This window comes from Dryobates pubescens, chromosome 4, assembly GCF_014839835.1.
Source record: "Dryobates pubescens isolate bDryPub1 chromosome 4, bDryPub1.pri, whole genome shotgun sequence".
NCBI lineage: Eukaryota > Metazoa > Chordata > Aves > Piciformes > Picidae > Dryobates > Dryobates pubescens.
In genome coordinates, this window is record NC_071615.1 from 4,900,054 (window position 1) to 4,926,871 (window position 26,818).

The 26,818-nt window shown below is 47.8% G+C and overlaps 1 protein-coding gene across 2 annotated transcripts in view; it reads left to right on the forward strand.

Annotated features, from left to right (window-relative positions):
- MAD1L1 (mitotic arrest deficient 1 like 1) overlaps positions 1 to 23,378 on the forward strand; it is a 413,753-nt gene extending 390,375 nt beyond the window's left edge. For both annotated transcript variants that reach the window (XM_054180345.1, XM_054180346.1), the window contains exon 18: positions 22,267 to 23,378. In XM_054180345.1, coding sequence (XP_054036320.1) covers positions 22,267 to 22,425 — 159 coding nt within the window. In that variant the 3' untranslated portion in view covers positions 22,426 to 23,378. The remainder of the gene's footprint in view (positions 1 to 22,266) is intronic.
- Positions 23,379 to 26,818: the final 3,440 nt, after the last annotated feature.

The window sequence follows — 26,818 nt, forward strand, 5'->3', positions numbered from 1 at the left end:
GGGACTCTGCAGCTGTAAAGATGGAGACCTGTTGCATTGCACAGTGTCACACAGTTGACAGTGCACTTGACCTGTGGCTGGGCATCACTGTTTGGGAGGTCCAGTAATTTCGTGAGTATTCAGGAAGAAGAGAGAGGGGAAGCTCTGACACCTCTGTGATAGAAGTCAAACTCCTGTGATCATTTGTGTTTTGCTGGCTGCTCTCCCAATTGAGCTGTCCTGGACCTTCTGATGGAACAGTTATTCTTTCTTTACAACTAGGAGCTCCTTTTTGGCAGCTCCCCTTGCAGCCTGGCTGTCATGGCTCTCAGTCTTCTCATCCTGCAATGCCGTTACAATGGCCCTGGATTTCTCTGGCAGAAATTCCCTGTATTTCTCCCCACACTCAACAGGAGTGTCAGCATCCACGTGATTCCTTACAGCTCTGAGACTGCCTTCCACTGGGAACCTGCCTGCACCAAAGTCCCTGGCACAGTTTGAGCTGCAGTTTTGTCTGATCCTTTTAAGAGTTGGGAATGGCTGTTTTGAAGTCTGATATCTGTGAACATGAAAGGCTCCTTTCCCTCTAACTGTGCATTGGGCAGGGCAATGCCTGTCTCTCCTAATCAAAAATGTAATCAAAGATCTCACTTCTCGTAAAAAATGTATTAAAAAGAAGAAAGGATGCAGCATATTTCTATTGGCTTCACTGCTGGCTTGCTCTGGTTTCTACTTCTGTGCTGCTCCCTCCTGCCTTTCACAAAAGAACCTCCACCTCAACTTTCCCTGTGTCTTAAGAGGTTTAATTGCAAAATGTTGAGCTTTGAAAACAACAACAACAACAACAACCCCAAATCATTGTGTTTGATTCAAGCAGAATATTGATTGTCCTTGAGCTCCCACACCGCAGATATCGGCAGCGTTTTGCCAGCAAAGAGCGAGTGGAAAGATCACAGCGAGGAAATAAATATTCCAACTGGAAGGAAAAGAAGCTGAGCCAGGAAAAGAGCTGTGCCCCATCTCTCCCTCTCCCACAGCTGCTTCTTCTTAAATGGTCTGTTGACCTGATGCAAATGTTTCCAGTTTACTGTAAGAAGCAGTTCCCTTAAACGAGCTACTGATGAAGTGAAGTGAGGGAATAGAGGGGGTGGAGAGCAGATTTGCAAAACATGCTGGAGTGAGAAGATGGGAACATACCGTGTGTGCCTTGGGAGTGGGAACATGCCTCAGTGTGTGAATAAATATATAATGTATAGACATATGCTCTCTCTCCTCAGGAACCGAGCGGTTTGAGTAGTCCCAGATTGTGCTGCTTCCAGGAGCACAGCAAAGTAAAAGGCAGGGCACTTGTGCAGAGCAAGTCAGAGCTGGTGCTCGAGGGCTCAGAGGGATGGTGGTTTGGATGGAGCATCCTCTCTCCCCAGCAAGGAGACTGGTCACGGAGAAGGAGCTCAGGCATCACTCAGGAGCAAGTGGTCTGTCTGGAGAGACACAATGCGCTCAGGTTTGCTCATTTTCATCTCGCAGACAGGAGCTAATACTTCATTAATGGAGATCAGATTTTCACACAAATTCAGCTGAGAAGAAAGGGCCTGGGAAGAGGAATCAGATAAGTACTAGCACAAAGTTATTTGCTAAATGGATTTTTTTTCCCCCATTGTTTTCCAAGAAGCCTGCACAGAGCTGTTGTCCTCCTTTTAATTCCCCCTTTGGCATTTGTTCCCTTTCTCACTGCCTCCACAATTCTCCCATTCAAGTCGAAAAAGCCACCTCCAAAAGACCAGTGTAACATTAGCAGAAATTATTAGCAGCAGTGATTTCAATATTCAAATGGACATAATATTTAGTAATAGGCTGGGAGTTGTATAAATAGAGTATGAATGCCTGGTAATGAATCATATCAATAATTTTCACATACAGACTGTGCCTCACATTTCTCAAAGGCCTTTACAAATACCAATTGATTCTCACAGCATGCCTGCTTGGTGGAGGAGTTGCTATTAGTGCTGGTGGAGGGTGAGGATATTGAGATACAGAGAAATGATGCTGCTTGTGTAGCTCATTCTGAGACCAAATGTGAGGAAGCTCACAACTCCCAGGTCTTAATCATGGGACTATGCAGCTCTGTATCATTTCTTGGGCATGGCTGAACATGGTGGGCCTCATGGTTGTTGGGATGAGAAAGACAGTTCTTGGCAGACTCCAAAGTGTGGGGCTGCCAGAATGTGGGTGAAGGCAGGAATAATGCACAGGAAACAGCAGAACAGGACTCAGTGGTGCTGTGCTCCAAGCTTGTGGTCAGGAGTAGCACCCGTGCTCTATGCTTGAGGGGCTTTTGACCTATGGAAACATGCTTTTCCCTGCACAAAAGTGGCAGCTAATGCAGACAAACTCCAGAAGGAGAAAAGGGGCATCCTGAATCCAGCTGTGCTTTGTCTCTCCCACCCACCTCAATCAAGGAAGGTAACAGCTGAAGAGTGTCTGAAATACTGGAAGTCTCTTTTGTACCATAGCATCCTACTCAGCATTCATCACGTTGCCCATCTCTGTTTTACTGTTGCCCTCCTTAATTCTGCAGTAAATTGTTCCAGCCTTTAATGTCTCTGCTGGTGACCCAGGGCTGCAGTCAGTGATGGAGATCTTCTTCAGAGGAAAGAGGCAGATTACAGAGCACATGCTTCAGACAAGGGAAACCTAATTTATCTTTTGCCCTCGTGTTGTGCTGAATTCACCACGGCTGACTCACTGCCCAGGAGAAGAGGACACGCTCTCAACTTGTATAAAAATATGACATGGTACTTCTAGCCTTTTCCTTTTAAAAGCCACATCTTCTTTTGACACCTTACTTGGTGTTTTGAGTGACTCTGTACACCGAGGAGTTGTCTTGAAGCCGGCCACAGTGGCACGTCACTTTTTATTCTGAGAGTTACATCGGTTCCTAACCCATCAGCATGTTAAGAGAGCTTTAAATTGGCAGAACAACATGCACTACACTGCTCTTGTCTGTACTGAATTTCTTCTGCTGTAGCATTGCCCAATGACCCAAATTTCACAGGTTCTCCCGGTCCTTCACAGTTCTCCACATTCCTGACCCACCTAAGTCATTCTGCCATCTCATAGCTTTTTCTGTCTCCTGAGTTATCAATCATTGGGCTGAAACTATCAATTCTTGTCATCATGCTGCCACTCTTCTCCACAGACCTCCGTGGAGGCTGGCAGGGAACTGAGGACGGAGTGATCATCCAAGCTTCTCTGAAGCTGGAAGACAAAGGAGGAGTCCTTCCAGAACTTGATTACTGAGTCTCAACCCCAGTTCAGCAAACTCTCACTGCTCTTTGTACAGGGAGCACAGGCAGAAGGTGGCAACCTGGGACCCACAACACAGACTCAGATTTTGCACCTTGGAGGTGTGGCCTTTGGAAAGAGCATGTGCTTTCCTCACCCCACAGAGCCAAATGTTAGCTGTCAAGCTTTAAGGGCTGTTCTGACAAGCTTATTGAGCAGCTTCATCAGCTTTTCTTTCAGATGACTCTTGGCTGCATCTATTCTTTTAAATCTTCTTTATCCCCCTTCCTCCTTATCAGCCTATAGTTTAGCATAGAGTTATACCTTTCACTGCCTGCTTTCTGAGATAGGCTTTGGATAGCCTATCTAAATAATATTTGTTCTTTCATTAACTCTTCAAGAGAAGAATGTGTGAGTGTTAAGAGGAATAGAATAGAATAGAATAGAATAGAATAGAATAGAATAGAATAGAATAGAATAGAATAGAATAGAATAGAATAGACCAGGTTGGAAGAGACCTTTGAGATCATGGTGTCCAACCTATCATCCAACACCACCTAATCAACTAAACCATGCAACCAAGCACCCTATCAAGTCTCCTCCCAAACACCTCCAATGATGGTGACTCCACCACCTCCCCAGGCAGCACATTCCAATGGGCAGTCACTCTCTCTGTGTAGAATTTCTTCCTAACCTCCAGCCTAAACCTCCCCTTGAGACTGTGTCCTCTTGTTCTGATGTTGGCTGCCTGGGAGAAGAGACCAACCTCTGCCTGTCTACAGCCTCCCTTCAGGTAGCTGTAGAGAGCAATAAGGTCTCCCCTGAGCGTCTTCCTCTCCAGGCTAAGCAACCCCAGCTCCCTCAGTCCCTCCTCACAGGGACTCCAAACCCCTCACCAACTTTGTTGCCCTTCTCTGGACACATTCCAGCAAGTCAACATCCTTCCTGAACTGAGGCGGCCCAGAACTGAACACAGGACTTTCTTTTACACACAAGCTTTGTTCTTCTGGCTGGATTATCTTATATTCTCTAGGTTCTGCCTCAGGTATTTTTGTCCATGAACTGAGTCTAGCACGTTTAGGGAATAGATTTTTTTTGTCTTTTTTTTCCCCCCCTTCTTAAGGAAAAGAAAGAAAAAGGAAAACATAGCAACGACAGCATGGCAACAGCAGCTGCTGCACAAAAGGAAAACAGGCAAACAGACTTCCGAAACATGTATTCACTGTTGAGCTATTTTTGCTGCTTGGTGAGCATGTGGGAGTAGTATAACAAAATAAGTGAGAAAATAGCCTACAAATAATTCATAAGAAACTTTTAGATGAGGGTATATCTTAATGACTTCAGCCTCCCAGCTAGCCTCTCATGCTGGATGAATCTCCCCGTGCACCAATGGAAAGGTCACCTCTGATCTGCGCTATTTGTGTGCTGCAAGTTTGTCCACAGACACAAATATAGAATTCCATACCAAAAAAAACCCAAAACAATAATAATGTCAGTGGAGCATTAAGGTTAAATAACTGTGCATTAAAATATAAAGAATTGTGCATCTCTGCAAAGTGCCTGAAGAATAATTCCCTCTCGTTACATCCACCTCTGCCTTTGCACCTCGGTGGCAGAGGTTTCCCAGCTGTATTGATGTGGAGGGGCCCCGCAGTCAGGGTGAGTCTAGAGGGCTTGAAGGAGCTGTACGTGGGTCCTGACTCCATTGCTGACCTGCTGTATCGCCCCGGGCACTTGGCATCGATTCTCTGGCGACCTTTTGTCTCTTTGGAGCACACAGGCAGGAACCTTCAGCACGGAAAGATTTGTATTTGCATCTTTGAGCAGAGCTCAGCTGAGAAAGTGACAAAATAATAATAGTGTGCTGAAAAGTGACAGAATAATAAGGAATAACATCTTCCTTGACCAGCCTGAGAAATGTTGTGCTTTGCCGTCCCCTCCCCAAGATGCACCACTCTCATCGCAGGCCACTAAACCGTGGGAAGTCTTTAACTAAATGCAAAATGATTCATTGAGAACTCGAGAGAAACAGCCTCAGAAAGTGTTGAACTTTGTTACAGTTGCAGCCTGATCTGTTGTGGTTTGTGAGCCTTTTTCTCTCTTCAGAGAAGATCCATGGGAGACTGAAGGCAAACACAGTCTCTTAAGTCTCCTCCACAGCCTCAGTGCTTTTGTTGGCACCGAGAGAAACACAGCTCAGCCCTCTGCAGCCAAAGCTCGATTCATTTGCCTTCAGAAACAACACAAATCTGTTTTCCTGGGTAAATAAAGTCATTTGCAGGGTCTTGTTGTGGGAACGATGCGTCAGCCTGTCCTGAATGGAGCAGTCATTAGGATGAATGGTTGGTTGTTGGGCTGGAGCAGCCTCTGCACGCTGAAGTGCCCTTCCCGAGCCCTCGCTGGGGCACTGCCTGCAGCCGATGTGGGGCGGCTGCAGGTGCCTCTGAATCACTGCTGGGAGGCAGCCCTCTTCTACAAACTCCCCTGTCTGGAGTTTGTGGTTGGTTTATTGCTGTCAATGGTTAGGGCAGGCCTGGCTGCTACACAAGTGACAGACACTTCCTATTAACCCCTTTCCATTCCCAAAGGGAGGAGAAAGGGAATAAGGGAGAGAGGCTGGTGGTTTGGAAATGAAAACTAAACCAGCTAAAATGCAATATATAGAGATATATATTAAGACAGTATTGGAATAAGCTCCCTGATGGCAATGACATCACCATCACCACTGATGCTGTGGGCAGGCACTGGGAAAACCCCAGTGCCTGGACTCAGCAGCAGATGGGAACATGATTCAGGATTTGGATTTTGGAACTGCATTAAAGAGCACACAAGTTGGGACTGAAGGCAGAACAGAGAGAGTCCTCCTTGGACTCTGACTGTTGAAGAATAGGGAATTGTGATTGCTTGTGATCCCTCACATGTTCAGAGAAGGGCAATGAGGCTGGGGAGAAGCCTCGAGCACAGCCCTATGAGGAGAGGCTGAGGGAGCTGGGGTTGCTTAGCCTGGAGAAGAGGAGGCTCAGGGGAGACTTTACTGCTCTCCACAACTACCTGAAGGGAAATTGTAGCCAGGTGGGGGTTGGTCTCTTCTTCCAGGCAACCAGCACCAGAACAAGAGGACACAGTCTAAAGCTGTGCCAGGGGAGGTTTAGGCTGGAGGTGAGGAGAAAGTTCTTCCCAGAAAAAGTAATTGGCCATTGGAATGTGCTGCCCAGGGAGGTGGCGGAGTCCCCAGCCCTGGAGGTGTTCAAGAGGGGATTGGACATGGCACTTGGTGCCATGGTTTAATAGTCCTGAGGTGTTGGGTGACAGGTTGGACTTGATGATCTTTGAGGTCTTTTCCAACCTTATTGATTCTATGAAAGGAGGCAAATGGGACTCAAGCAGCAAGTCCATTGTGTGGCTCTGCATTGCTTTGCAGGTTCCTTTGCCCATTAGTTCTTGTCTCTGCATCTCAGGTCCTGCTAGTGCTTCAGAAGCATGATGAGCAATGACTAGATCATGTTTTTCATTCTTTCTGTGCTGTAGACTTCCTTGATCTGGAAAGTTTGGTGTGCAAGTGATAGAGAAGGAGGTTGGCAAAGTTCTCCAGGGGACATCAAGGGTGAGGAAGCAGCAGCTAAAGTGGTCTGGTTCCCTCTGAGACTTCATTTGTTCAAACGTAGTAGAAAACAAGCAAGTGAAATGCGACACTTGGAAGCACTTTGTTTGTAGGAGTCTTTCTGGTTTAAAATTACTTCATTTAAACATCTTTTGTCTGTGAAACCTCCAAGGACACTCATCTGCTTGTTTGCTCATCTGCATCTTCTAGTGTCTTTGTGGGGTTTACACAAAGAGAGCCTGCAAGCACCTCATGCACACTTATAGAGGCACAAAGAAATGCAAGTCAAATTTTAAAGTGCAGGCTGCTTGGGCAAGGCAGAGGTCAGTGATCTGAAATAAGCCTGACCCCTGGGTCAGGACATTCTCTGTATTACAGCACTCATTGTTTCCTGAGGTCTTTTTTGCTGTGGCTGTGTTTAACTGGAATATGTATCAACACCGCTTCTGCAATATGTTTAGAGCACAAATAGCCTAAATTTGAGGCACTTGAAGAAATACTTCTTGGCTTTTTTTTGCTGCTTTGTTTGTATTTTTTGGTTGTGAAAACAATTCTCAGGAGCATTGTGAGGTGTTTCATAGCAGGAAAACCTCTGGGTGCGCTGGGGAATGTGTGAAAGCTGGTTTCAAGGGCTTTTATTTTCACACCATGTTTCAGTTTTGTAGTGATAAATGTTTTCTAGACTATGAACCTGGAGCCCCAGGTCTCACTCCTTGAAATGTAAAAAGGTGTTTTTAAATTTGAGAGGTTTGCTTGCAATCAGGTTGTGTCACTCTAAGCCAGTAACAGGGCTGATCAGCTATGTGGCAGCATCACGAAGTGGAGAGTGCTGTTGATCTCTTAGCAGCTGATGGCATTAGACAGGTGGGATTAGTGCAGGACCTGTGGCAGAGAGGAAAGGCAATGGCATAGCATGGGGAAAAATGAGGGAGAAACAGATCTGTTAGGCAATTCTGTATTGGCAATTGACCTACAATTCAAGACAAGCCCAATATCCTCTACCAGAATTTTTCACTTCTGGGCTGTGTGCTGGGTAATTCCCATGTCCTTCAGCAGGTGGGTTGAATGCTGCTGAGTGCAGACAGATGGGAGAGAAGCTTTGGAGTGCCCCCCAAATCATCGTAGTTCAGGGCAGTACTTTGTGGGTGTGGAGGAATAAAACTGTGTTCCCTCTCCTTGCATGCAGCATCCTGGATCTGCAGGGACAAACATCCTGTGCACACATATGCCTGCCTTTAAAAGCCCAACTAGTGTGTGCTCCTTTCAGCTGAGCACAGAGCATCCTGTGTGGGGAGTGAGGGTTAGTCAGTGGCTTTATTGCTGCAGCATGTGCTGCAGACAGCCCAGTTATTTCACATGGGCCTCAGCCAGCGTGTTCAGATTTGATTAAGAACTTTTTTTGGGGAAGATAAGAAGCATTTAGAGCTAAGGCCTGGCTCCAGCCTTAGTTATTTACATCGGGATGGGGGGACAAAATCCTTTATTAGTTCCACTGTTTACATATTTTGTCTCTCTATTCCAATATTGTGGTGAGAAGGAGCCATATGTGTTCCTCGAAAGAGAGCCTAATACAGCCGTTCATCAGGAGAGGATCTATTAATGTATTAACATTAAGGATAATGAGCAAAACCAGCATGCACTGGAGAGACTAACACGTATCTTTAGTCTGTGGTTTTCAAATGTTTGGGAAATGTTCTGTTCCTCCATCTTTCTAAAGCTGGGTTTCTGCCAAAAAAGAAGTTCTCTTCTGCTGTTAATTTTAGAAAGGTTAAATCCATTTACAGAAGCAAAACACAAGCAGGCAGTGATGAAAACCAGGAGGATGTGGGGAGTAACAGGCTCCCAGGCTGGAGAGTTCACTGCAGGAGCTGACCTGGCAGGGAAACTCAGGGACCTGTCCTTTACCTTTCCTTGACATTATGCAGAGTGGAGGAGGTAGTTGGAGATGTGAAGTCCAAGCTCTCTGAGTTGGCATTTGCTGTGCAAGTCCCTACCACCACCCTTCTCCAGAAGGCCATGGACAGCTTATCTGTAGATTGCTGTTAGGCTTTAGGGAAGGTTGCCCAAAGACTTGGCACAGGAAAAGGGCAAATTCTGAAGAGCTCTAGAGTGGGAGAGATTGCTGGTTGAGCAGCTTAGTTGCCTCGAGGTCATTGCTAATTAGAATCATCTTGCCTAAAGAAGTGAACGTTGCATTTTAATACTGCTATGAAAACCAATCATGCTATCTCTTTTGCAACCCATGCTTCTGCCTGCTTTGCTGTGGCATCTGGAGCAAGCTGCACAAGGGAAGGGAAGAAAGCGCTCTGAAAGGATGTGGAAGGATGTTGAAGTGGTGGCAGAGCTCAGATGAGAGAGGCTGGAGCATGACAGCTGTTACTGGATCATGCAAAAAGCCTGCCAGCAAAAATGCATCAATTTGTGTGATATCTGGGTGTCTTGTCTTCTGTTTTCATAATTGCATACATGGTGTCTGCACAGATCTTTCCCCCCACCCCCCTGCCTGCACCTCCAGCAAAAGGAGCTGACTGGCGGATGGCACACATCAGTAGGAGAACACCAGCAGGAAGAGACAACCAGGCAGATGTGTGTCAGATGGGGAGGGCCAGGGCCCGAGGCAGATTCCTCCAAGGTTGCTTCAACATGGTGCATTCACTAAACATAAAGCCTCTCCTCCTCCCTACGGGAAGAGGAGCATGTTCCTCCAGACATGAGAACCAGCAGTGCTGTCTTGCCATGTTCTGCAGGGGGTTAGTGCCAAATGACAGCGCAGGCGGCGACAGCCAGAGCTTTCAGCGAATGTGTTGTAGCCCAAAGGTCTGAGTGTCCCCTCAAGGGACACAGAGGAATTTCTTTTCCTTTGTCACTGAATGCTGGAGTCTTCCCATTTATTCACTCCTTAACTGAAACCTCTGTCTCTTCAGCTGTGAGCTTCCCCTCTTATGGTGAGATCAGATCTGCCCAAGAAGAGAGGAGTCCTGTGACTCCTTCTTTCACACAGTTTACCCTTAAAAGCTCATTTCGTGAAGGCAGAATACACCCAACCTGCACAGGGCAGCTGACTCATTTCCTTACTCTGTCACTCTTCAGGTTTTCCTACCCATGGACTATCAGTCTGGTTGGAATACCTCCACAAATACAGCTACTGGTAATCACCAGCTCCATGCACTCAGAAGTCTTGAAGTTGAGGAAGAAATGGTGACTTTTTTTTTCCTAGTCACGACACCTTCTCACCCAGTACAGATCTTGACTTGTGGCTGTAGAATCATAGAATGGTCTGGGTTGGAAGGGACCTCCAAAGGTCACCTGCTCCAACCCCCTCTGCAGTAAGCAGGGGCATCCTCAACTAGATTGTTGCCTACAGCCCTGTCAAACCTCACTTTGAATATCTCCAGGGATGGTGCCCCAACCACCTCCCTGGGCAACCTGTTCCAATGTTCCACTACCCTCATGGTAAAGAACCTGTTCTAAATCTGCCCTTCTCTAGTTTGAAGCCATTGCCCCTCATCCTATCACTACAAACCGTTGTAAACAGTCTCTCTCCATCCTTCTTGTAGGCCCCCTTCAGGTACTGGAAGGCTGCTGTTAGGTCTCCCCTGAGCCTCCTTTTCTCCAGGCTGAACAAGCCCAGCTCCCTCAGCCTGTCCTCGTAGCAGAAGTGCTCCAAACCCCTCATCCATTTCCTGGCCATCCTCTGGACCTGCTCCAACAGCTCCATGTCCTTCCTATCTTGGTGGCTGTGTTGGCTGTCGACGCAGTCTGAGCAACGTGCTTCCCCACAGGGGTGGTTGTGAGCTTTTAAGGGTTAAAACCCATCCGTGAGGACACAGGAAAAACGCTTTGCTTTTCGAAATCAACTTTCCTTCTTTGACTTTCTGGGTAGTGACAGCTCATGCTCACTTTGGTCCTGTTGACAGTCGTGCTGATGACAGCGATTTCAAATGAAGAAAAACGAAGAACATGTGAGCCAGCAGAAAAAAAAATGCAAGAGCACTGCGAGCGCCTTCCCCAGCTCCGACTGAGAGTGTGGAGCTTGGTTAGCGATGCTGCGACAGCAGCTGATGGTATTTTCAAAGGCAGCACTGAAATTCCACTCTGGGAGCTCATACCTATAAGCAAGTCCCACAGGAAGAGGTAATTATTGGCCACTTCTTCTTCTTCCTAGTCGAGCGGTGGCTTTAGTCTCCATAGCACTGGCTGTGATGCAGAGCACTGGCTCTGCACAGAGGTGACTAAGATTTGCCACCAATTTCCTTGATGTAAGTCTGGGGTGCCAGACTATGACAAACAAGAGCTAGAAGAAGGTAATGAATAAACATGGTGAGAATTTCAGCTGTAATCTGCTGTCAGGTCCATCTGTTACTCCTTCCCCCACAAGCCTTGCAAACTCAATGAGCCAGGAGCAGGCATGCTCCATATACTGCCCCATCCTTCAGCCACATATCTAAGGTCTAATTGTCTGCTTGTCATTAAGTTTATCACTTGCGGTCTCTTGAGCCATTATTGGTCACAGGAGCTTCTTGTTCAACTCTTTAGCCTTCCACCTGCAGAAGGATACCATAAAGATGAGGAGGATGAATGTATTAATCACAGGCTGGTGCCTGCAGTATCACGGAGTAGCAGTTGCTCCAGTGAGACGTGGCATGTGTCATCTGCTCATGTAACTGCTCCCAGCCTCCTGCTCTCAGCCTCTGTCTCTTGCAAAACGAGATGCCCAACTCCCAGGTGAGGAGGAGGTTCTTCAGCTAGTAGCTGGTGAGTCCCAATATCTATGTGACTTATTTGCACCCTATGCTATGTGCAGGCACTTCACTTGGGGTGAGTCCTGGGCTTTCCTGCTTTTCTGCTCTAATTTGGAGAAGGGAAATCAGAGGCCTCTGGCTGGTAGGAGCATGATGCAGAAGCAGAGGAATGGTGTGTGCCTGGTGTGACTCAGTGAGCGGTGAAGGCTCCAGCAAGCTCTGCCTCTTGGTGAATGATGGTTTGCTCTGGGGAGCAGATGCCTATCTCCCAGGCAACGTGGCAGCTTCCAGAAGGTTGCCCTCAAAAATCACCCTGGTTCCAGCCATCTCTCACCAATGCAGGGACCTGCAAACTTAGCTGCTCCTGTTCTCTTGTAGACCTCGTGCTCACAACTGCAGTTCACAAGTGGAGTGTCTCCCTGCTTTGGGAACCAGCCCATCTTAATTAAAGCCCACACAGATGATTTTGGTTTTGCATTTCTCCCATCGATGCTTCCTTCTCGTGTTCCAGAAATTCCATGTGCTTGGTTCTCTGCTATTCTGTTGCTTCCAGCTCTCCTCTCAGCAAGGGAGATGTAGAGGGTTGTGCTAAGCAAGTTGGCTGGTTAATGAGATGAATGCCCTGTCTAAATGAGGGATTCTTGAGCACTTGGTTCTTTGACAGTCCCTGGTATCTCCCTCAAGTTGTCTATCTGCTTCCAGCCCTCCTGGCGAAGAGGTCTGGGACCTCGTTTGAGTTGGACCTACTTTTATTTTTGTGCCAAACCACCACTTTCAGTGGACCAAATGCAGATCAGAAACTGCCTCTGGAAGGCAGGGCTGGAGAGCTATGTGAGGCTGGGACTTGGCTGGGAAAACAGAACCTCAGTAACACCCAGTCCCTAGTACTGCAGACCGCAACTGCAGAGTCGCTTCAGAGGATGTAACGGGAGATTTCTCTCTCCCTAATTTATGCCTCTCCTACATATGGCTTCTGTGGAGTCACTAATGTTACAGACAGATGGGTTGGCATTTTACTAGACAGAACACATGGGCTAGATGTTGTTAATGCTTGTTAGCTACTCACTTTGCAGCTTGACCAGTCCAATGTGGTCACCTCACAGATGGTTGGAAAGCTGCAGCCTGGGCGCTGGAGCAGTGCAGCTCTGCAGCACGTGGTTGTGACAGCAGTTGGGATAATGTGCATCTGGCTGCTTGCTTTGAAGGGCTTTGGTGTAGGTCAGAGATACCTGTGGCTGAGGAGATCAGAATAAAGATCCTGGGCCTGTTCTTGAAGGGTTGGCTTTAAAACCTGAATTTTGTAGTTTGGATTTTTATAGAATCATAGACTCATAGAATCAATAAGGTTGGAAAAGACCTCAAAGATCATCAAATCCAACCTCTCACCCAACACCTCATGACTACACTGTAGGATGGGGTTGGAAAAATTCTGTGAGGCCTGTGCCTTGCTGTCATCTGCAGTCTTTCATGGTTGATTTTTGTAAGCACATTTGGCTGATGAATGCAGTTTAGCAGTCCTGAATCCTGTTAAAAAGTTCTAATTTATGTTCTCAAGTTCTGACTTATAGCTTGCTGGCAGTTTTAGTTCAGAGTGAACATCCCATGCACTTTTCCTTTCTCTGTGATGTGAACAGAGAACACAAGCCCTATGAGTAGAGGCTGAGGGAGCTGGGATTGCTTAGCCTGGAGAAGAGGAGGCTCAGGGGAGACCTTCTTGCCCTCTCCAACTCCCTGAAGGGAGGTTGTAGCCAGGTGGGGGTTGGTCTCTTCTCCCAGGCAAGCAGCACCATAACAAGAGGACACAGTCTCAAGCTGCACCAGGGGAGGTTTAGACTGGATGTTGGGAAGAAATTCTTCATAGAGAGAGTGATTGGCCATTGAAATGTACTGCCCGGGAAGGTGGTGGAGTCACCATCACTGGAGGTGTTTAGGAAGAGACTGGATGGGGTGCTTGGTGCCATGGTTTAGTTGATTAGATGGTGTTGGATGATGGGTTGGACACAATGATCTCGAAGTTCTCTTCCAACCTGGTTTATTATCTATTCTATTCTATTCTATTCTGTTCTGTTCTGTTCTGTTCTGTTCTGTTCTGTTCTGTTCTAACAGGCAGCCGTGATTTACTCTCACCAGACTGGTATTCAGCTGAACCAGTCCTAGGTATCACCTGAGCCATGTGACTCTCCTTGATAGTTGGTTTGGAGATCCCTGTCAGAATCTGTGGATGCAAAACTAGATGCTGTGGGTGAATCTTTTTGTGTTGCCACCTTCCTTATTTGACAATGCTGATGTTGAATTTGCAGAGTAATGGTGGGAGGCTGAATGCATCTTCCACATGAGACAGGGAATTTGAGTTTCAGTACCTGTCCTTTAAAACTCTCAAAGCACTCTTGGAAAATGCATGGATATTAATCCACACCGAGCAGCAGTTCTTCAAACCTACAGTTTCAATTGGATATATTTGTCTCTGTCTGTCCTGAACTGTGGAGTAACATTAATGCACCCTGATAACAGCTGTCACATTTTACCCCAGGGGTTGCTCCTCTCTGATAGGTGAAATCACAGCAGTTCAAAGACCTGTCTTCCAGGATGAAAAGCTCTATAGGAATATTCAGATATAAAATAGTAATAGTGTGAATCAAAAACTATGCTTCCTTTATTTTAAGGCCTTTGATCTCATTTTTATGGCATCACATTTGACAGTCGAAAGGGCATTAACCTGTAGGAGAAACCTTTTGAGAGAAGATGCTGACTTGCCCTGCACAGCACTGTCCTCCAGGATTAACACCAACCATTTTTCCCCATTGAGGGTGAAGGCACTTCAGAACATGTCCCTGCTCTTTTTTTTACCCCCACATGTTCTATTTTTCACAGGTGCAGGAGAACTCACACAGATCAAAACATGCAGCTGTAGGGAGAAACTCACTGCTGTGCAACGCACCCTGCTCCGTGTGTCTGCTGCCGAGCTGGTGCAGCATCCAGGGCCCCATCAGTTCCGTCACTCATGTGCGTAGTGCCTGGGTCGTGTTTCTGATTAAGATGGAAGTGCATGAGCTGACCCCCTGAGTGAAAGACGTTGTGGGGTCGTGGTTCATCTCAGTGTTGAATAATAAGAAAGAGAAAGGAAATGTTTGCTATAAATCTCAGTGCACGCCGAGCTGTTTCCCACTTATCCCACCCCAGCTTTCAATTTTCTTCTTGGCACTGCCAGGTGCTTGCTTTTCTCCGCTCAGCAGCTAAAAGCAGCTTTTTCATTACGTTTCCTGGAAGGCTCTTTACAGGCATCCATCCCTCTCTGCCTCATAAATTCACTTTATTTAGCAAGCTGGCGACACCGAGGTCAGGGGTCTTGGCAAGAAGCAATTATTATAAAGAAGTGTTCTTCCTCTTTGGGGTTACAAAGAGGATATTAAAAGGAGGGGAAAACTTTGCCTGCAGACAAGGAATGCTCATTTGTGAAAGGCAGATGACTTGACTGATGAAGAGCTGCACCTCCTGCACGAGCTACCTTGGGCAGGCATCCTGTCGGGCCAGCTGAAACCCACCATTAGCACGGAAAAACAGAAGGAGGAAACCAGTCAAGACTTTGCTAAATAACCTCATAAATATTTCCAGCTGTAAGCACATTATGTGGTACAATTTGGGTGGGTTTTTTTTTGGTTTTGTTTTTTAATACTTCTCTAATTTTAAATGAACAGCCTCTAATTAAAGTGATTTAGTGACTACCTGGGGACCTGGTATTTGAGCAGTGCGTGATGCTTAGGAGAGATTGATTGGTGAGGCGTAACTCAATTGGGGGATATTGATAATGATATCATCACCCAAGAGAGCCAAGTTTGAGCAATTAAATCTCAAAACCTCGTGTTTGGGTTGTTAGAACTTCAGGAGGCAGTTTCCACGCACACACATAACCTTTCCCTCCAGGTTTTTGGTGGGCTGTGAGCTTGGTGGGGTGCCATGTGTGCATATGCCAGTCTGAAGTGAGCCACAGTGGGGATTTAGCAGACCCAGGGAAAGGGTTCCAGCCCTTCTGGCATTGGTGCTTCTCCCCCTCAACAGCCACACGTGGCCTTTGACATTTAGAAAAATCTCAGCATCCAAAGCAAGAGGCAGAAACAAAAGGATTTTCTTCTTTAAAGGTCAGAGTCAGCAGCTTCTTAAAAGACATTTTCACATAGGTTTCTAGGGCTGTGACAGGGTTTATGTGCATTAATGGGTGCTGAGGTAGGCAATGGGTGCTTCAGGGAAGGTGTCAGGGAAGCAAGGGGCTGTCAGCACCACCAGTGTGCCCAAGGCTTTGGCAGAAGCCCTGTGGCACACACAGTGATAGTGCTGCAGAGGTTTCAGGAGGTGACCAGATGATGCAGCTGATCCTGAGGACTTCTAATGCAGGGAGGGTGTTGGGAAGGCAGGGGGACTGCCCTCTATGAAGAGGAGATCTGAGTGATTCAAATGCTGGAGGCGAATTGCCAAAGGGATCGATGTGGTGGGGAGATGTGCATAACCCACACTGGAGCAGACAGCACAGCAGGCTTCATGGTGGCTTGGGAACACCACAAAGACAAATGGCAGTGAGAGCTGGGGCAGAGAGAGAAGAATATGACCACAACATGGCCCATAATGTCAGAGCAGCATGTGGGCCTGAATGGAAGAGGAAGAAGCTCTGTGCAGAGTCTGGGCTGTGAAGCCATGGTGCCCCTTCCCGTGGCACATGCAGGGCTGTTTGCTGTGTGTATTCAAAGCAGTTGTGCACAGGGACACAGCAGGGACAGTGATTTATGGAAGGAGCACTGCAGATGAGATGGTGCCTCCACGATACATTCACTGGGTAAATGTCACTGGGCGATGTTTCACTTGCTTGTTTTGACCCCTAATACATCTTAGCCTTGAGAAGTCTCGTCTACTACAGAACATGGCCAAGCAGCAGCTGCAAAGAAAAGGCTTGGACTGTGCCAAGGGGTGAAAAGCTGCTCTGGCAGCCATGCCAAAGTCCTAGACTTCATCCTTCCTTGTGCTACAGAAGTGTTTGAACTGGGATTCCCAAGCTGAGACACAACTCTCTTGCCCACTGTGCCAAGCACAGAGCTTCACTATTGCTGATTTCAGCTTGACAAAATGCATTCAGGAGCTCCACCTCCAGCACTTGGTGTGTGTGTTTGTTGGAAGATGCAAGAACAGGTGTCCTTCATGGATCCTCCTGGATCACATCCCCAAAGGCTTTCTCAATGTTGAAATCAGTGTTAGACTATCTCCACTTGGTGCTGAAATCTCAAGTTGTACTGAATGCTGAAGCCTCTTCTCCCTTTCTCTGCATTTCTGCCCCATGTCTTCCATGATGCTGCATCTCCATGTCCACGTTCTCCTTGGGTCTACAGCCAACCTTTTTGTCAATCTTACTCCAGAGTCTGAAGACCTACAGGACATTGTGTCTTAAGCTGAACCTGTATTTCTCAAGGAGCCTCCTTTCCATTACAGTCACAGTGCCTGACAGTTTATAGCTGATGGCACTTTGGTAGCCAGAGTGAGAGCATCTGTTGGTTTTAGCTACCAAAATATGAGAGAGGAGAGGAAAAGGGCATACAAGAAAAGTAAAAAACAACAACAAAAAGTATTAATTCAGAGTGCACTTCAAAATGATAAGGTAGCTTGTAAATGACCAAAGGAGACACTGCCACACTTCTGACCTCTCAGCTAGTGGAACAAGCAGCGAAGTAAAATGCTAGGACTTGTCTTTCGGGGAGGGGTTTTGTGCCACAGCAGCATGTGGGTAAAGACCCATCTCAGCAGACTCAGTGCAGTCAGAAGCCCTGTATGTGTTATGTTGAAGCAACAGCAGCTGAGAAAGCCTCCTTTATGGCCCATTCATTGCAGCATTACCAGCCCAGTCTGGCCAGCTACAGATGCATCCCCAAGCAGGGACATTTGGGAATGCCTGTTGCTCCTCAGCTTCCTCTGTGTTGCCTGCTCCTTGCTGAGATGGTCCCTGTTGGAGAGAAGAACTCACTTTTCTATCACTCTAGTAGTTATTTGAGATACTTCTATATGTATATCTAAACTATAAAGCCTTGAATAATTTACCAGTTTCCAGGGCTAAGAGGAAGATTTATGATGTTTCCTTCTGGCAAGGCAGCAGCTGATCTTGATTCTTGTGGAAAAACAATTGCACTAACATCTCCTTTCTCTGAGCAGATCCAGGGGCTGCTGCAAGCTTACATTGCCATGTGGTAACTAGATCTGTCTTTTTGTGTTTTACAGTATAGTGAAATCTGACTGCTGATCTGATTGCTCTGTGGGGCAGCACAGCCTGCAAGGAGAAAAACAGGGTGTCAGCCTCCAAATCCATGGCAGGAGCCACATCCCCCCAGCAGCAGAGCCGAGCGTGCAGCGCTGGGGCAGTGATTGATTTCCATTGCTTTCCTAGAAAAGGTCCCAACAGGCCTTAAATCAGACTGAACTGGCAAGCAAGCTGGAATCTTTCCTTCTGCAAGTATTTGAGGTCTGAATAAAACATAACAGACCTGAATCTCAGTAGTTTAGTGAGCCAGGCAGGTTTTTTTTTCCCCATGAATTAGAAGAAACCAATATAGGTCTTCCTCACGAGCACCTGTGAGATGGTGCTCTCATAGTACATAGCTTCAGCATCCTGGGCTGCTCTGTGCTGGGGGAAGCTGAGGGTGTGAGGGGAATATTTGTGTCTCTGGTGAAGTGCTGCACGTGGCTGGCTCATTCAGCCCAGTGGAGAAAGGTGGAGGGAGTGAAGTGTGGTGGTGGTCCCCTCTTGCACTGACTCCTCTGTGCATGACTGCAGGGCCAGTGAGGGTAGTCACAGGCTCAGATTTTCCTTTGGTCCTGTGTGTTTGGTTTGACTCTGCATCTTGATGCTTTTTCCTTCAGGCTTCTCTTTAAAAGCAATAACAGACTTTAGTGGTGTAGCTCTGAGTAAGATGTGTCAGTAGTGTTGGACACAGAGCAGTTAGAGCTGGATTTCAGTATGCTATGATCTGTCTTGCCCCATTCCCATTCATGGTCTGTCCCTGGGATCAGTGACACTTGTTCAGGTTCTTCAGCTTTGCATTTTCTTCCTAGATGTGCTGTGGTGGCTTTTGCCTTCATCTTGGAATTTCTGGGGATGCATCACTGGAGTGAGTGGTGATTGCACTACATGGAATGTGTCCTGTGAATGGTTGATATTCTATGAGGCCTGTGCCTTGCTGTCCTCTACAGTCCTTCATGTTTGGTTTTTATAAGCACATTTGGCTGGTGAATGCAGTTTAGCAGTCCTGAGTCCCATTAAAAAGTTCTAATTTATGTTCTCGAGTTCTGACTTACAGCCTGCTGGCAGTTTTAGTTCAGAGTGAACATCCCATGCACTTTCCCTTTCTCTGTGATGTGAACAGAGAACACAAGCCCTATGAGTAGAGGCTGAGGGAGTTGGGGTTGCTTAGCCTGGAAAAGAGGAGGCTCAGGGGAGACCTTCTTGCTCTCTCCAACTCCCTGAAGGGAGGTTGTAGCCAGGTGGGGGTTGGTCTCTTCTCCCAGGCAATCAGCACCAGAACAAGAGGACACAGTCTCAAGCTGTGCCAGGGGAAGTTTAGGCTCAAGGTGAGGAGAAAGATCTTCACAGAGAGAGTTTTTAGCCATTGGAATGTGCTGCCCAGGGAGGTGGTGGAGTCCCCATCCCTGGAGGTGCTCAAGAGGGGGTTGGACATGGCACTGTGTGCCATGGTTTAGTAGTTATGAGGTGTTGGGTGACAGGTTGGACTTGATGATCTTTGAGGTCTTTTCCAACCTTATTGATGCTATGATTCTATGATTCTGTGAAATTTCATTCTTTATATCATTCATAAATCCACTTTTTAGAGCTGGTGCCACAGGCAGGCTCTGCATTGATCCAAACTGGTGTGAAACACCCAGGGCCTGCAGCATTCATTCAGCAGAGCATCCCCTCCAGGTCCTCCTCCACCTCACTCCCGCTCACCTTCTGCCTCCCCATCCCTTGTCGTGATCCCCTGCTCGTTCCCGCTCCCACGCAGCCCACCCTGGTACTCCCTCACTGGGTGCACCAGGCAGGGTGCAGGCTGGCACTTGAAAAGAAACCCTGTCAATTAATGGGAACATACTGCTATTACTTCATACAATCACTTTATTTGTAAAGCACATACCGCAAAGGCAGTCCTGCTGTTGAGCTCAAAGCCACAAATCTCTCTCTGCATCCCAGTCTATACCACATGATGAACGTTATGGGTGAAGGGGGAAAAAAAAAGAGCAATAATAATAAATAATAAGAAAGGTAACAACTATAGCAATTTTAAAACACTCACAGGGGTGTGGGGGGGAAATCTATATTTGTTTAAAAGCAATATGAGGTGGAATGAAGTGAACTCCAAGTGCATCCAGCCTCAGAGTTAGCCTGGAAACATCTCCCGGCAGAGGAAGCATTTCCTTTGTTCCGAGTGGCTGCCTTCTCTCCTGGTTCCTGTTACAGGATCATAAGAAAGCTGGGTGAGATGTCTGGAGTTTGGAAGCTTTTTGGGTTCTTTGGATTTATTTTTTTAGTTCCTGGGGAGATGGAGGCTACAGAGGGGAAGATGTTGCCCCCCCATAACCATCCAACAGCCAAGAGAAATCACAGTCCCATGAAACTGAAAGGGAACTATATGGTCGTCTTGGGAGCACATCTTTCTCTGAACATTATTCTTCTGCCTCTGCAGAAGGAGGAAACTTCAGTTATGAAGAACAGTAGAGAGAAATTCCCATTAATCTCACAAAAAAAGAAAAAAAAACAAACAAAAAGGAGAAAGGAATTACTTAAATGCAGCATTCACCAGCGAGCTCGAAGTAGAGTGGAAATCCAAGACATTTATGTTGCGCCGTTTCTGAGATCATAAACCAGAAGCCAATGGCGCGGCACGGGATGCTAAATTTCTTAAGGAACTTGCTTTAATTAATTAAACTAGTAAACCAATTAATGGAGTTGCTTGTAAATTCTTAGAAAAATTAATTCTGTGCCCAAAGAGTGTTTTAAATCTGCGAAGGAAGCGAGTGTGTGTTTCATACAGAGCTTGAACTCCCGTTTGAGATGAATCCAGTTCAGCGCTGGCTTTGGAGACACAACCGATGCGTTCGTAATACTTGGACCTTCCTCTGAAACCAGCCCTTCCCAGCAGCTGGATCCAGAAGGGGTTTGCAAAACAAAACCTGTGCTGCTTGCACAGCACCCAGCCCCTCTGCTAGCTTCACGTTGTGCCTCTGGCTGTCTGTGGATTGCTGATGTACAGCCCTCCCTGTGCCTCCAAGTGGCTCCTTCATTGCCCTCTTCAGCCTCTTCCCTGCTCAGCCTCTTCAGCCTCACCCAGCGGGATGTTGGATGTGCAGAAGCCAGTCAGGTACCTCCAGTAAGCAGCAGATTAAAGCGCTGAACATCATTTGGAGTTGCTGAAAAACAACCAAGCCAAAGTGGAGGAGATTTAAACAAAAACTAATTTACTTTTCCACGCAGGAGCCTTGTTTAGATTCGCTGCCTGGCTCAGGGGTGACAGGGGCACCCTCAGTACCTTGAGCTCTTCTCAATTCAAAGTGACACATACATGGAAGGTTCATAATCAAATGTGTCCAAGCTCCTGAGAACATGAAATCAGCAACAAGCAGGTTCCCCAGGGCTCTCAGCAGTTATTGCTTCCCTTCTCTCCCAGCTGGTAAAGCCATGTTTTAACTTGCATGCTGCAGTTCCCCACTCTGGCTCATGGCATCCTTTGCTTGGAGTGAGGGTCTGCCCCATTCCTGCCCACTCCAGGGGGGTTGGTGCTTTGCCTGGCATTGCCTGTACTCCCCCAACTCAGCTCCAAGGGGAAGTGGAACTGCAGAGCAATTAGGAGTGGGAGCATTTTGAAGAGGAAAATGGGAAGGGAAAAGAATTAGCATCTGTGCTGTGATGTTTTCTCCGTTTATTAATAAACAAGCCACTCCAGGGGCAGGAGAGGCTTCAAGCATTCCTTCTTTCTCTTGCATTTAGCTTTTTTCCACTTGTTTTATATGTTACAGGAGATTTGTAATGTCTTCCCACATGTTGAGTTTCCTTATTTTCATGAGAGTGCCAATGGAATAATTCCTCCAGAGCTCTCAGCTCTGTGCTGCTGGGCTGATTTAAACATCCAGAAGCACTTCAGGGATGTGGAGTGAATCAGCAGAGCTTATTGGGAAGGAGTTGTGTTAATTAGGAACAGGTCTTCTTCCTCCTACAGAAGCTAAATAACTTCAGGGATAAGTGTTTTCATGGAGGGAAAGCCCTTACCTTGTCTTTCACCACCCTTGAAAGACCTGAGCGGTGACAGTGATGATGACCCCTGCATGGGCACTCTGGTTCTGTGCCAATGGTGCAGCCTCTTTCCAGGGTGGTCAAATCACTCATCTCTCTGCTGCCCCATTTGTCCCTGGGGCAGGCTCAGGCAGGGGTCCTGCCCAGGGATGTTGGAAATGCACAACTCAGGAAGAGCCCAGCGTCACCCTGTGTCGAGCTCCTGTGCCGTGGTGGTACACATGTCCCTGATGTACAGCAGAGCCGTGCCGGAGGAGGCTCTGGGGGGATGCCACCAGCTCTCCCTGCCCCACGGGAGGTGAGTGGACACCTGCTGTACTCATGGGCTTCTGCTTCTCTCTCCTCAGGCCTCTGGATCCTCCGGTGGGAAAATGCAGCTTCTGGAAAACGAGTTCTCGCGAACCATCCGGGAGCTGATCGAGCTCCACCTGCTGCGCCAGGACAGCATCCCAGCCTTCCTCAGCGCCCTCACCCTCGACCTCTTCAGCCGCCAGACCATGGCTTAGCGTCCCACTGCCAGCCTCCAGGCAGGGGTGGAGCACTCCTGGGCAGGACATTTGAGGTAGTGAGGACAAATTTTCCCTTCCTGCCCTTAATTTGTAATATTGGGTTGCTTCTGGTTTGCAGGGAACTCCTTCTTCTCCCCTCATTCATGCTGATTCCCAAACCATGCCAATTCCTCTGGCAAGCATAGTTTTCCTCCTGTGGGAGGGCAAGTCCAGCTCCATCCCTGGGCTTTCCTGTGCCAAGACCCTAGTCCCAGCCTTTGAACTGAGAAATGTGTTCATCGTGGCCCAGCATGTCTCTGGGAATATGGTAGCAACTGCTGGTTTGAGGATCCACAGAATCACCAACCATAGCTTTTCCCATAAGGATCCCCCAGGTCTGTCCCCTAGCAGAGACAAGACATGCAGGAGGCTGGTGCTTCCTGCTCCTCTGCCTGTCCTCTCCTAATGGGAGCCAAGGGCTTGGTCCCTGAGGACAGGGACCTGGAGAAGGACCAGTCACGAGCAGCAGGCTCTTTGTCAGCACCTCCTGTTCTTGCATACAGCTCATCACTCAGCAGGGTTGAAATTATTGTCAAGTTACCCAGTTACTATCACTCAGCAGACAAGCACAAACATAAATGGCCATGTGAAGACTCTATACCTGTGTTGACATCTCCATGTCATCTGGTGTGCTCAGATGCCACTGCCATGCTTTTTGTTCCTCACTGAGACTATTGGGCTCTTGGTTTTCTCAGGACTGTGGAAGTGGGGGAGGGAGTTCACTGCTGTTGGCTTTAGACTGCTGCCTGCCACCAGGCTGTGGGTACCTGCTCACCTTGTTGGGGATCTCCCTCCTGTTCTCTTCCAGGGAGGGTGGAACACCCCCTGAAGGCTGACATTTTATGTTACAATGGATATAGCTCTTTTATCATTAGAATAAAGTGTTGCTTCCCAAACTGGATGTATGGCCCTTTTTGGGGGGATCTACACTGTGCTTCCACATGTAAAGCATGATAACAAATCATCCATCAATGGTCTGGAGCTGGCTCTGCTTTGAGAAGAGAGGACACCATTAACTCACTTTTGCCAGGCAAGTCTTGTTCAGGCTGTAAACCAAGTTAGTTTGTTAGGAATTTCTGTGTGTTGGCTCTTGATATCAACAGGAGCATCATTCCTAAGCATGGAGAGAAGGTAGCAGTATGCAGGCTGGAAAGTTAACTTAGAGGCTCACAGTTGGCTGCAAGGCTGGCCACGCATACTGGAGTCTCTCTGGCACCTGTTGATGTGCCTCCAGGCACAGGAAACGGCCACCACAGACCCAGACGATCAGACAGAGAAGGACAAATGTGTGCTCCGTGAAGGCTGCAGCCCCCATCTCCACAACTCTCCTCTCCAGAAGGTTTGCAGGGAAGTACAGCAGCCAAGGTTTGGCATTTTCTCTTCTGCTTGAAGAAGCTGTGGTGGAAGATGAATTGCCTGACAGTGCTGCGCCAGGGGAACGCTGCCTGATTCGTATGCGAGGCGCGGCCCTGCGAGTCGCCTTCCTCAGTCATGGGGAAAATGAATCCATGATGTCAGCTGCGATGCCTGCTCCCAAAATTCCTCTGCTGGCTCCTCGCAGGAGAAATGAAGTCATTAGGAAGTTTACAGTAAAGCCTCTATCTTAGCAAAACAGGGATGAGGCTGGAGAACTGACGAGGGAGAACACCTTCTGCTCGTTGGAAAGTCGCCTCCCAAGAGTGCAAGGTTAGTAAGCTGGGGTAGAAAACAGGAGTCTTCTGAGGCACCATCAGTGGGGAGGAGGCAGATGAATTACTGCTCTGTGCCCCATTCTCCCAGCAAGACTGGCTTGTTCAGCTAAGTTTAATACAGCAGCACAGCTGGGAGTGGTATGTCATCAGGATGGGTACTAGGCTAGATGTGGGGCAGCATCTGGTCCTGCTCATGGCTTGGGAAGTTGCTGAGGTTCATGTCCTGCTTTGACCAGCAGCAGCCCTCTCTTGCTGATGTCATTGCATTGTTTCACAATGAGCAAGCTTGGGCTTGATGTCAAACTGGGACTTTTGGGAAGCTTAGCTGTGCTCAGGCTCACTGATGGAGGGCTGGGAGCATTCATGTGGAAGTGTGACCCTTGCAAAGCCACCTGTGGGGCACAGGCATGTGGTTAGGCGTGGGGAAGAGGAGCTGAGATTCACCACCTTCTAGCTTCAACACCAAATTCAGGATGAAGCCTCAAACATATGGCTGTACCCTGCAGCCACAGCAGCTCCCTCTCTGCCAGCCTCAGTGTACTGCTCATCACAGCCCTGCTGGAGCTGAGAGGTGTAACTTCAATGCTAAATTTTGCAGCCATGGCTCCTTCCATGCTAAGCTACATGGGGCTACGTGGGGCCCTGCCACTGTGTTCACCCCCCTTCATATTCCCCCTCCACAGGTGCAGCCCCCCAGAGCAGGGCAAACAAGGACCCTGGTCTGCCATGGATGGTACAGCAGGTTCCAACCTGCTGTTCCAACCTGTCCCCACCTACGTGGTGGGGACACAAATCCCATCTGGCTTCAGCTCATCACTTGCAAAGCTCCAGCCCTGCTGGTGGAAAATCCTTTTAGAAAACCTTGGGAGATGAGTAATAAATTTGCAGCTGGTTGGAGGGAGAGGCGAGAGTGTTACCAAGTGTGCGTACGCTGGCTGGGGCTCCGTGCACGCTCGCTGGGTTTATGTGCTCTAAGCTGTAAAGTGTGATTTATTAATGCACAGCTGGGGGACTGTGTGTCAGAGCACTGTCTCATTTGCAGTGATGCCTGAAGCTTCCCTTCACTCAAATGACTTGCAGGGCCCTGCTCCTCTGCTGATCAACCCTTTTCATCTGCATGCATATATAAACACCAGCAGGGACAGAGAGCTGTCAAGTACTGCCGTACGGTCCTGGAAAGCAGCAGAGCTCTTGGTTAGCCAAGATGCCTTAGGGCAGGTATTATTAAATTCATGTCTCTCTTAAGGTTGAATCTCTGAACCTGGAGTCTTTTGTGTCTCCTGGCTCTTTTGGCATCACTGGGTGTTATTTGCATGAGTAGTCCTGGAGGTGTGCGATGCCTGAGAAGGAACTAGGGAAACCCTTTTGGGATGACTCAGGAGAGGAGGTTCATAGACATTTTTTACAGACCTTCTCTGTGTAATGCTGTAGGAGGAAGAGAAGGAGAAGGGGGAAGAACATGAAGTTGCATTGGAGGTGGGTGCCTAGTCAGCAGAGGATGGGATTGGAACTGGGGATGGGTGGTGAGGAAGAAATAGGGTGCTGGACAGAGAAGGAAGCCATAGTTTCTAAACTGAAAGAAAAGCCATCTTCTGCCACTGGCCAGCTGTTGCCATCTCCAGAGCCTGTGTGTCAGACTGGCCCAAGCTCTCTACCACAGAGGCTGGAAAAGGGCTGGGTTTTCCTCACATCCCTGCCACAGCAGTGCTCTGGCTGGAGACCCACTCCTCTCCCCAGTCCAAGGCACCAAAGAAAACACGGAGCAGCACCCACCCTGTGCATTTCCTGACCACAGCAGCAGGCTGAGACGCAGCTGGGAATGGTGTAAGTTGTGCTGACAGGTGGACAAGTCAAAGTAACCCTCAGGGAATAGAAGCAGAAACCTTCCCAGGACATCACCAAGGTAATGCTGGACCCTGCAACCAATGCTGCTTGAAGTGGGAGACGACACAGCCAGGCCAGGTTTGGTTCTGTTACAGCTTTTAGCCGTTCAAAGACACTGGGGACACGACAACAGTGTTGAATGCCAGATGACCATAGCTAATGACAGCACATTCTTGAGGAGGTCAGTGAAGTAGCTGGGGGATGATGGAGCAGGTTCTTGCTAGAGCGTGTCCAGAGAAGGGCAACAAAATTGTTGAGGGGTTTGGAACACAACCCCTGTGAGGAGAGACTGAGGGAGCTGGGGTTACTTAGCCTGGAGAAGAGGAGGCTCAGGAGTGACCTTATTGCTTTCTACAACTACCTTAGGGGAGGTTGTAGACAGGCAGGGGTTGGTCTCTTCTTGCAGGCAACCAGCACCAGAAGAAGAGGACACAGTCTCAAGCTGCACCAAGGGAGGTTTAGGCTGGAGGTTAGGAAGAAGTTCTACACAGAGAGAGTGACTGCCCATTGGAATGGTCTGCCCGGGGAGGTGGTGGAGTCACCATCATTGGAGGTGTTTAGGAGGAGATTTGATAGGGTGCTTGGCTGCATGGTTTAGTTGATTGGGTGGTGTTGGATGATAGGTTGGACACCATGATCTCGAAGGTCTCTTCCAACCTGGTCTATTCTATTCTATTCTATTCTATTCTATTCTATTCTATTCTATTCTATTCTATTCTACTCTACTCTACTCTACTCTACTCTACTCTACTCTACTCTATTCTATTCTATTCTAT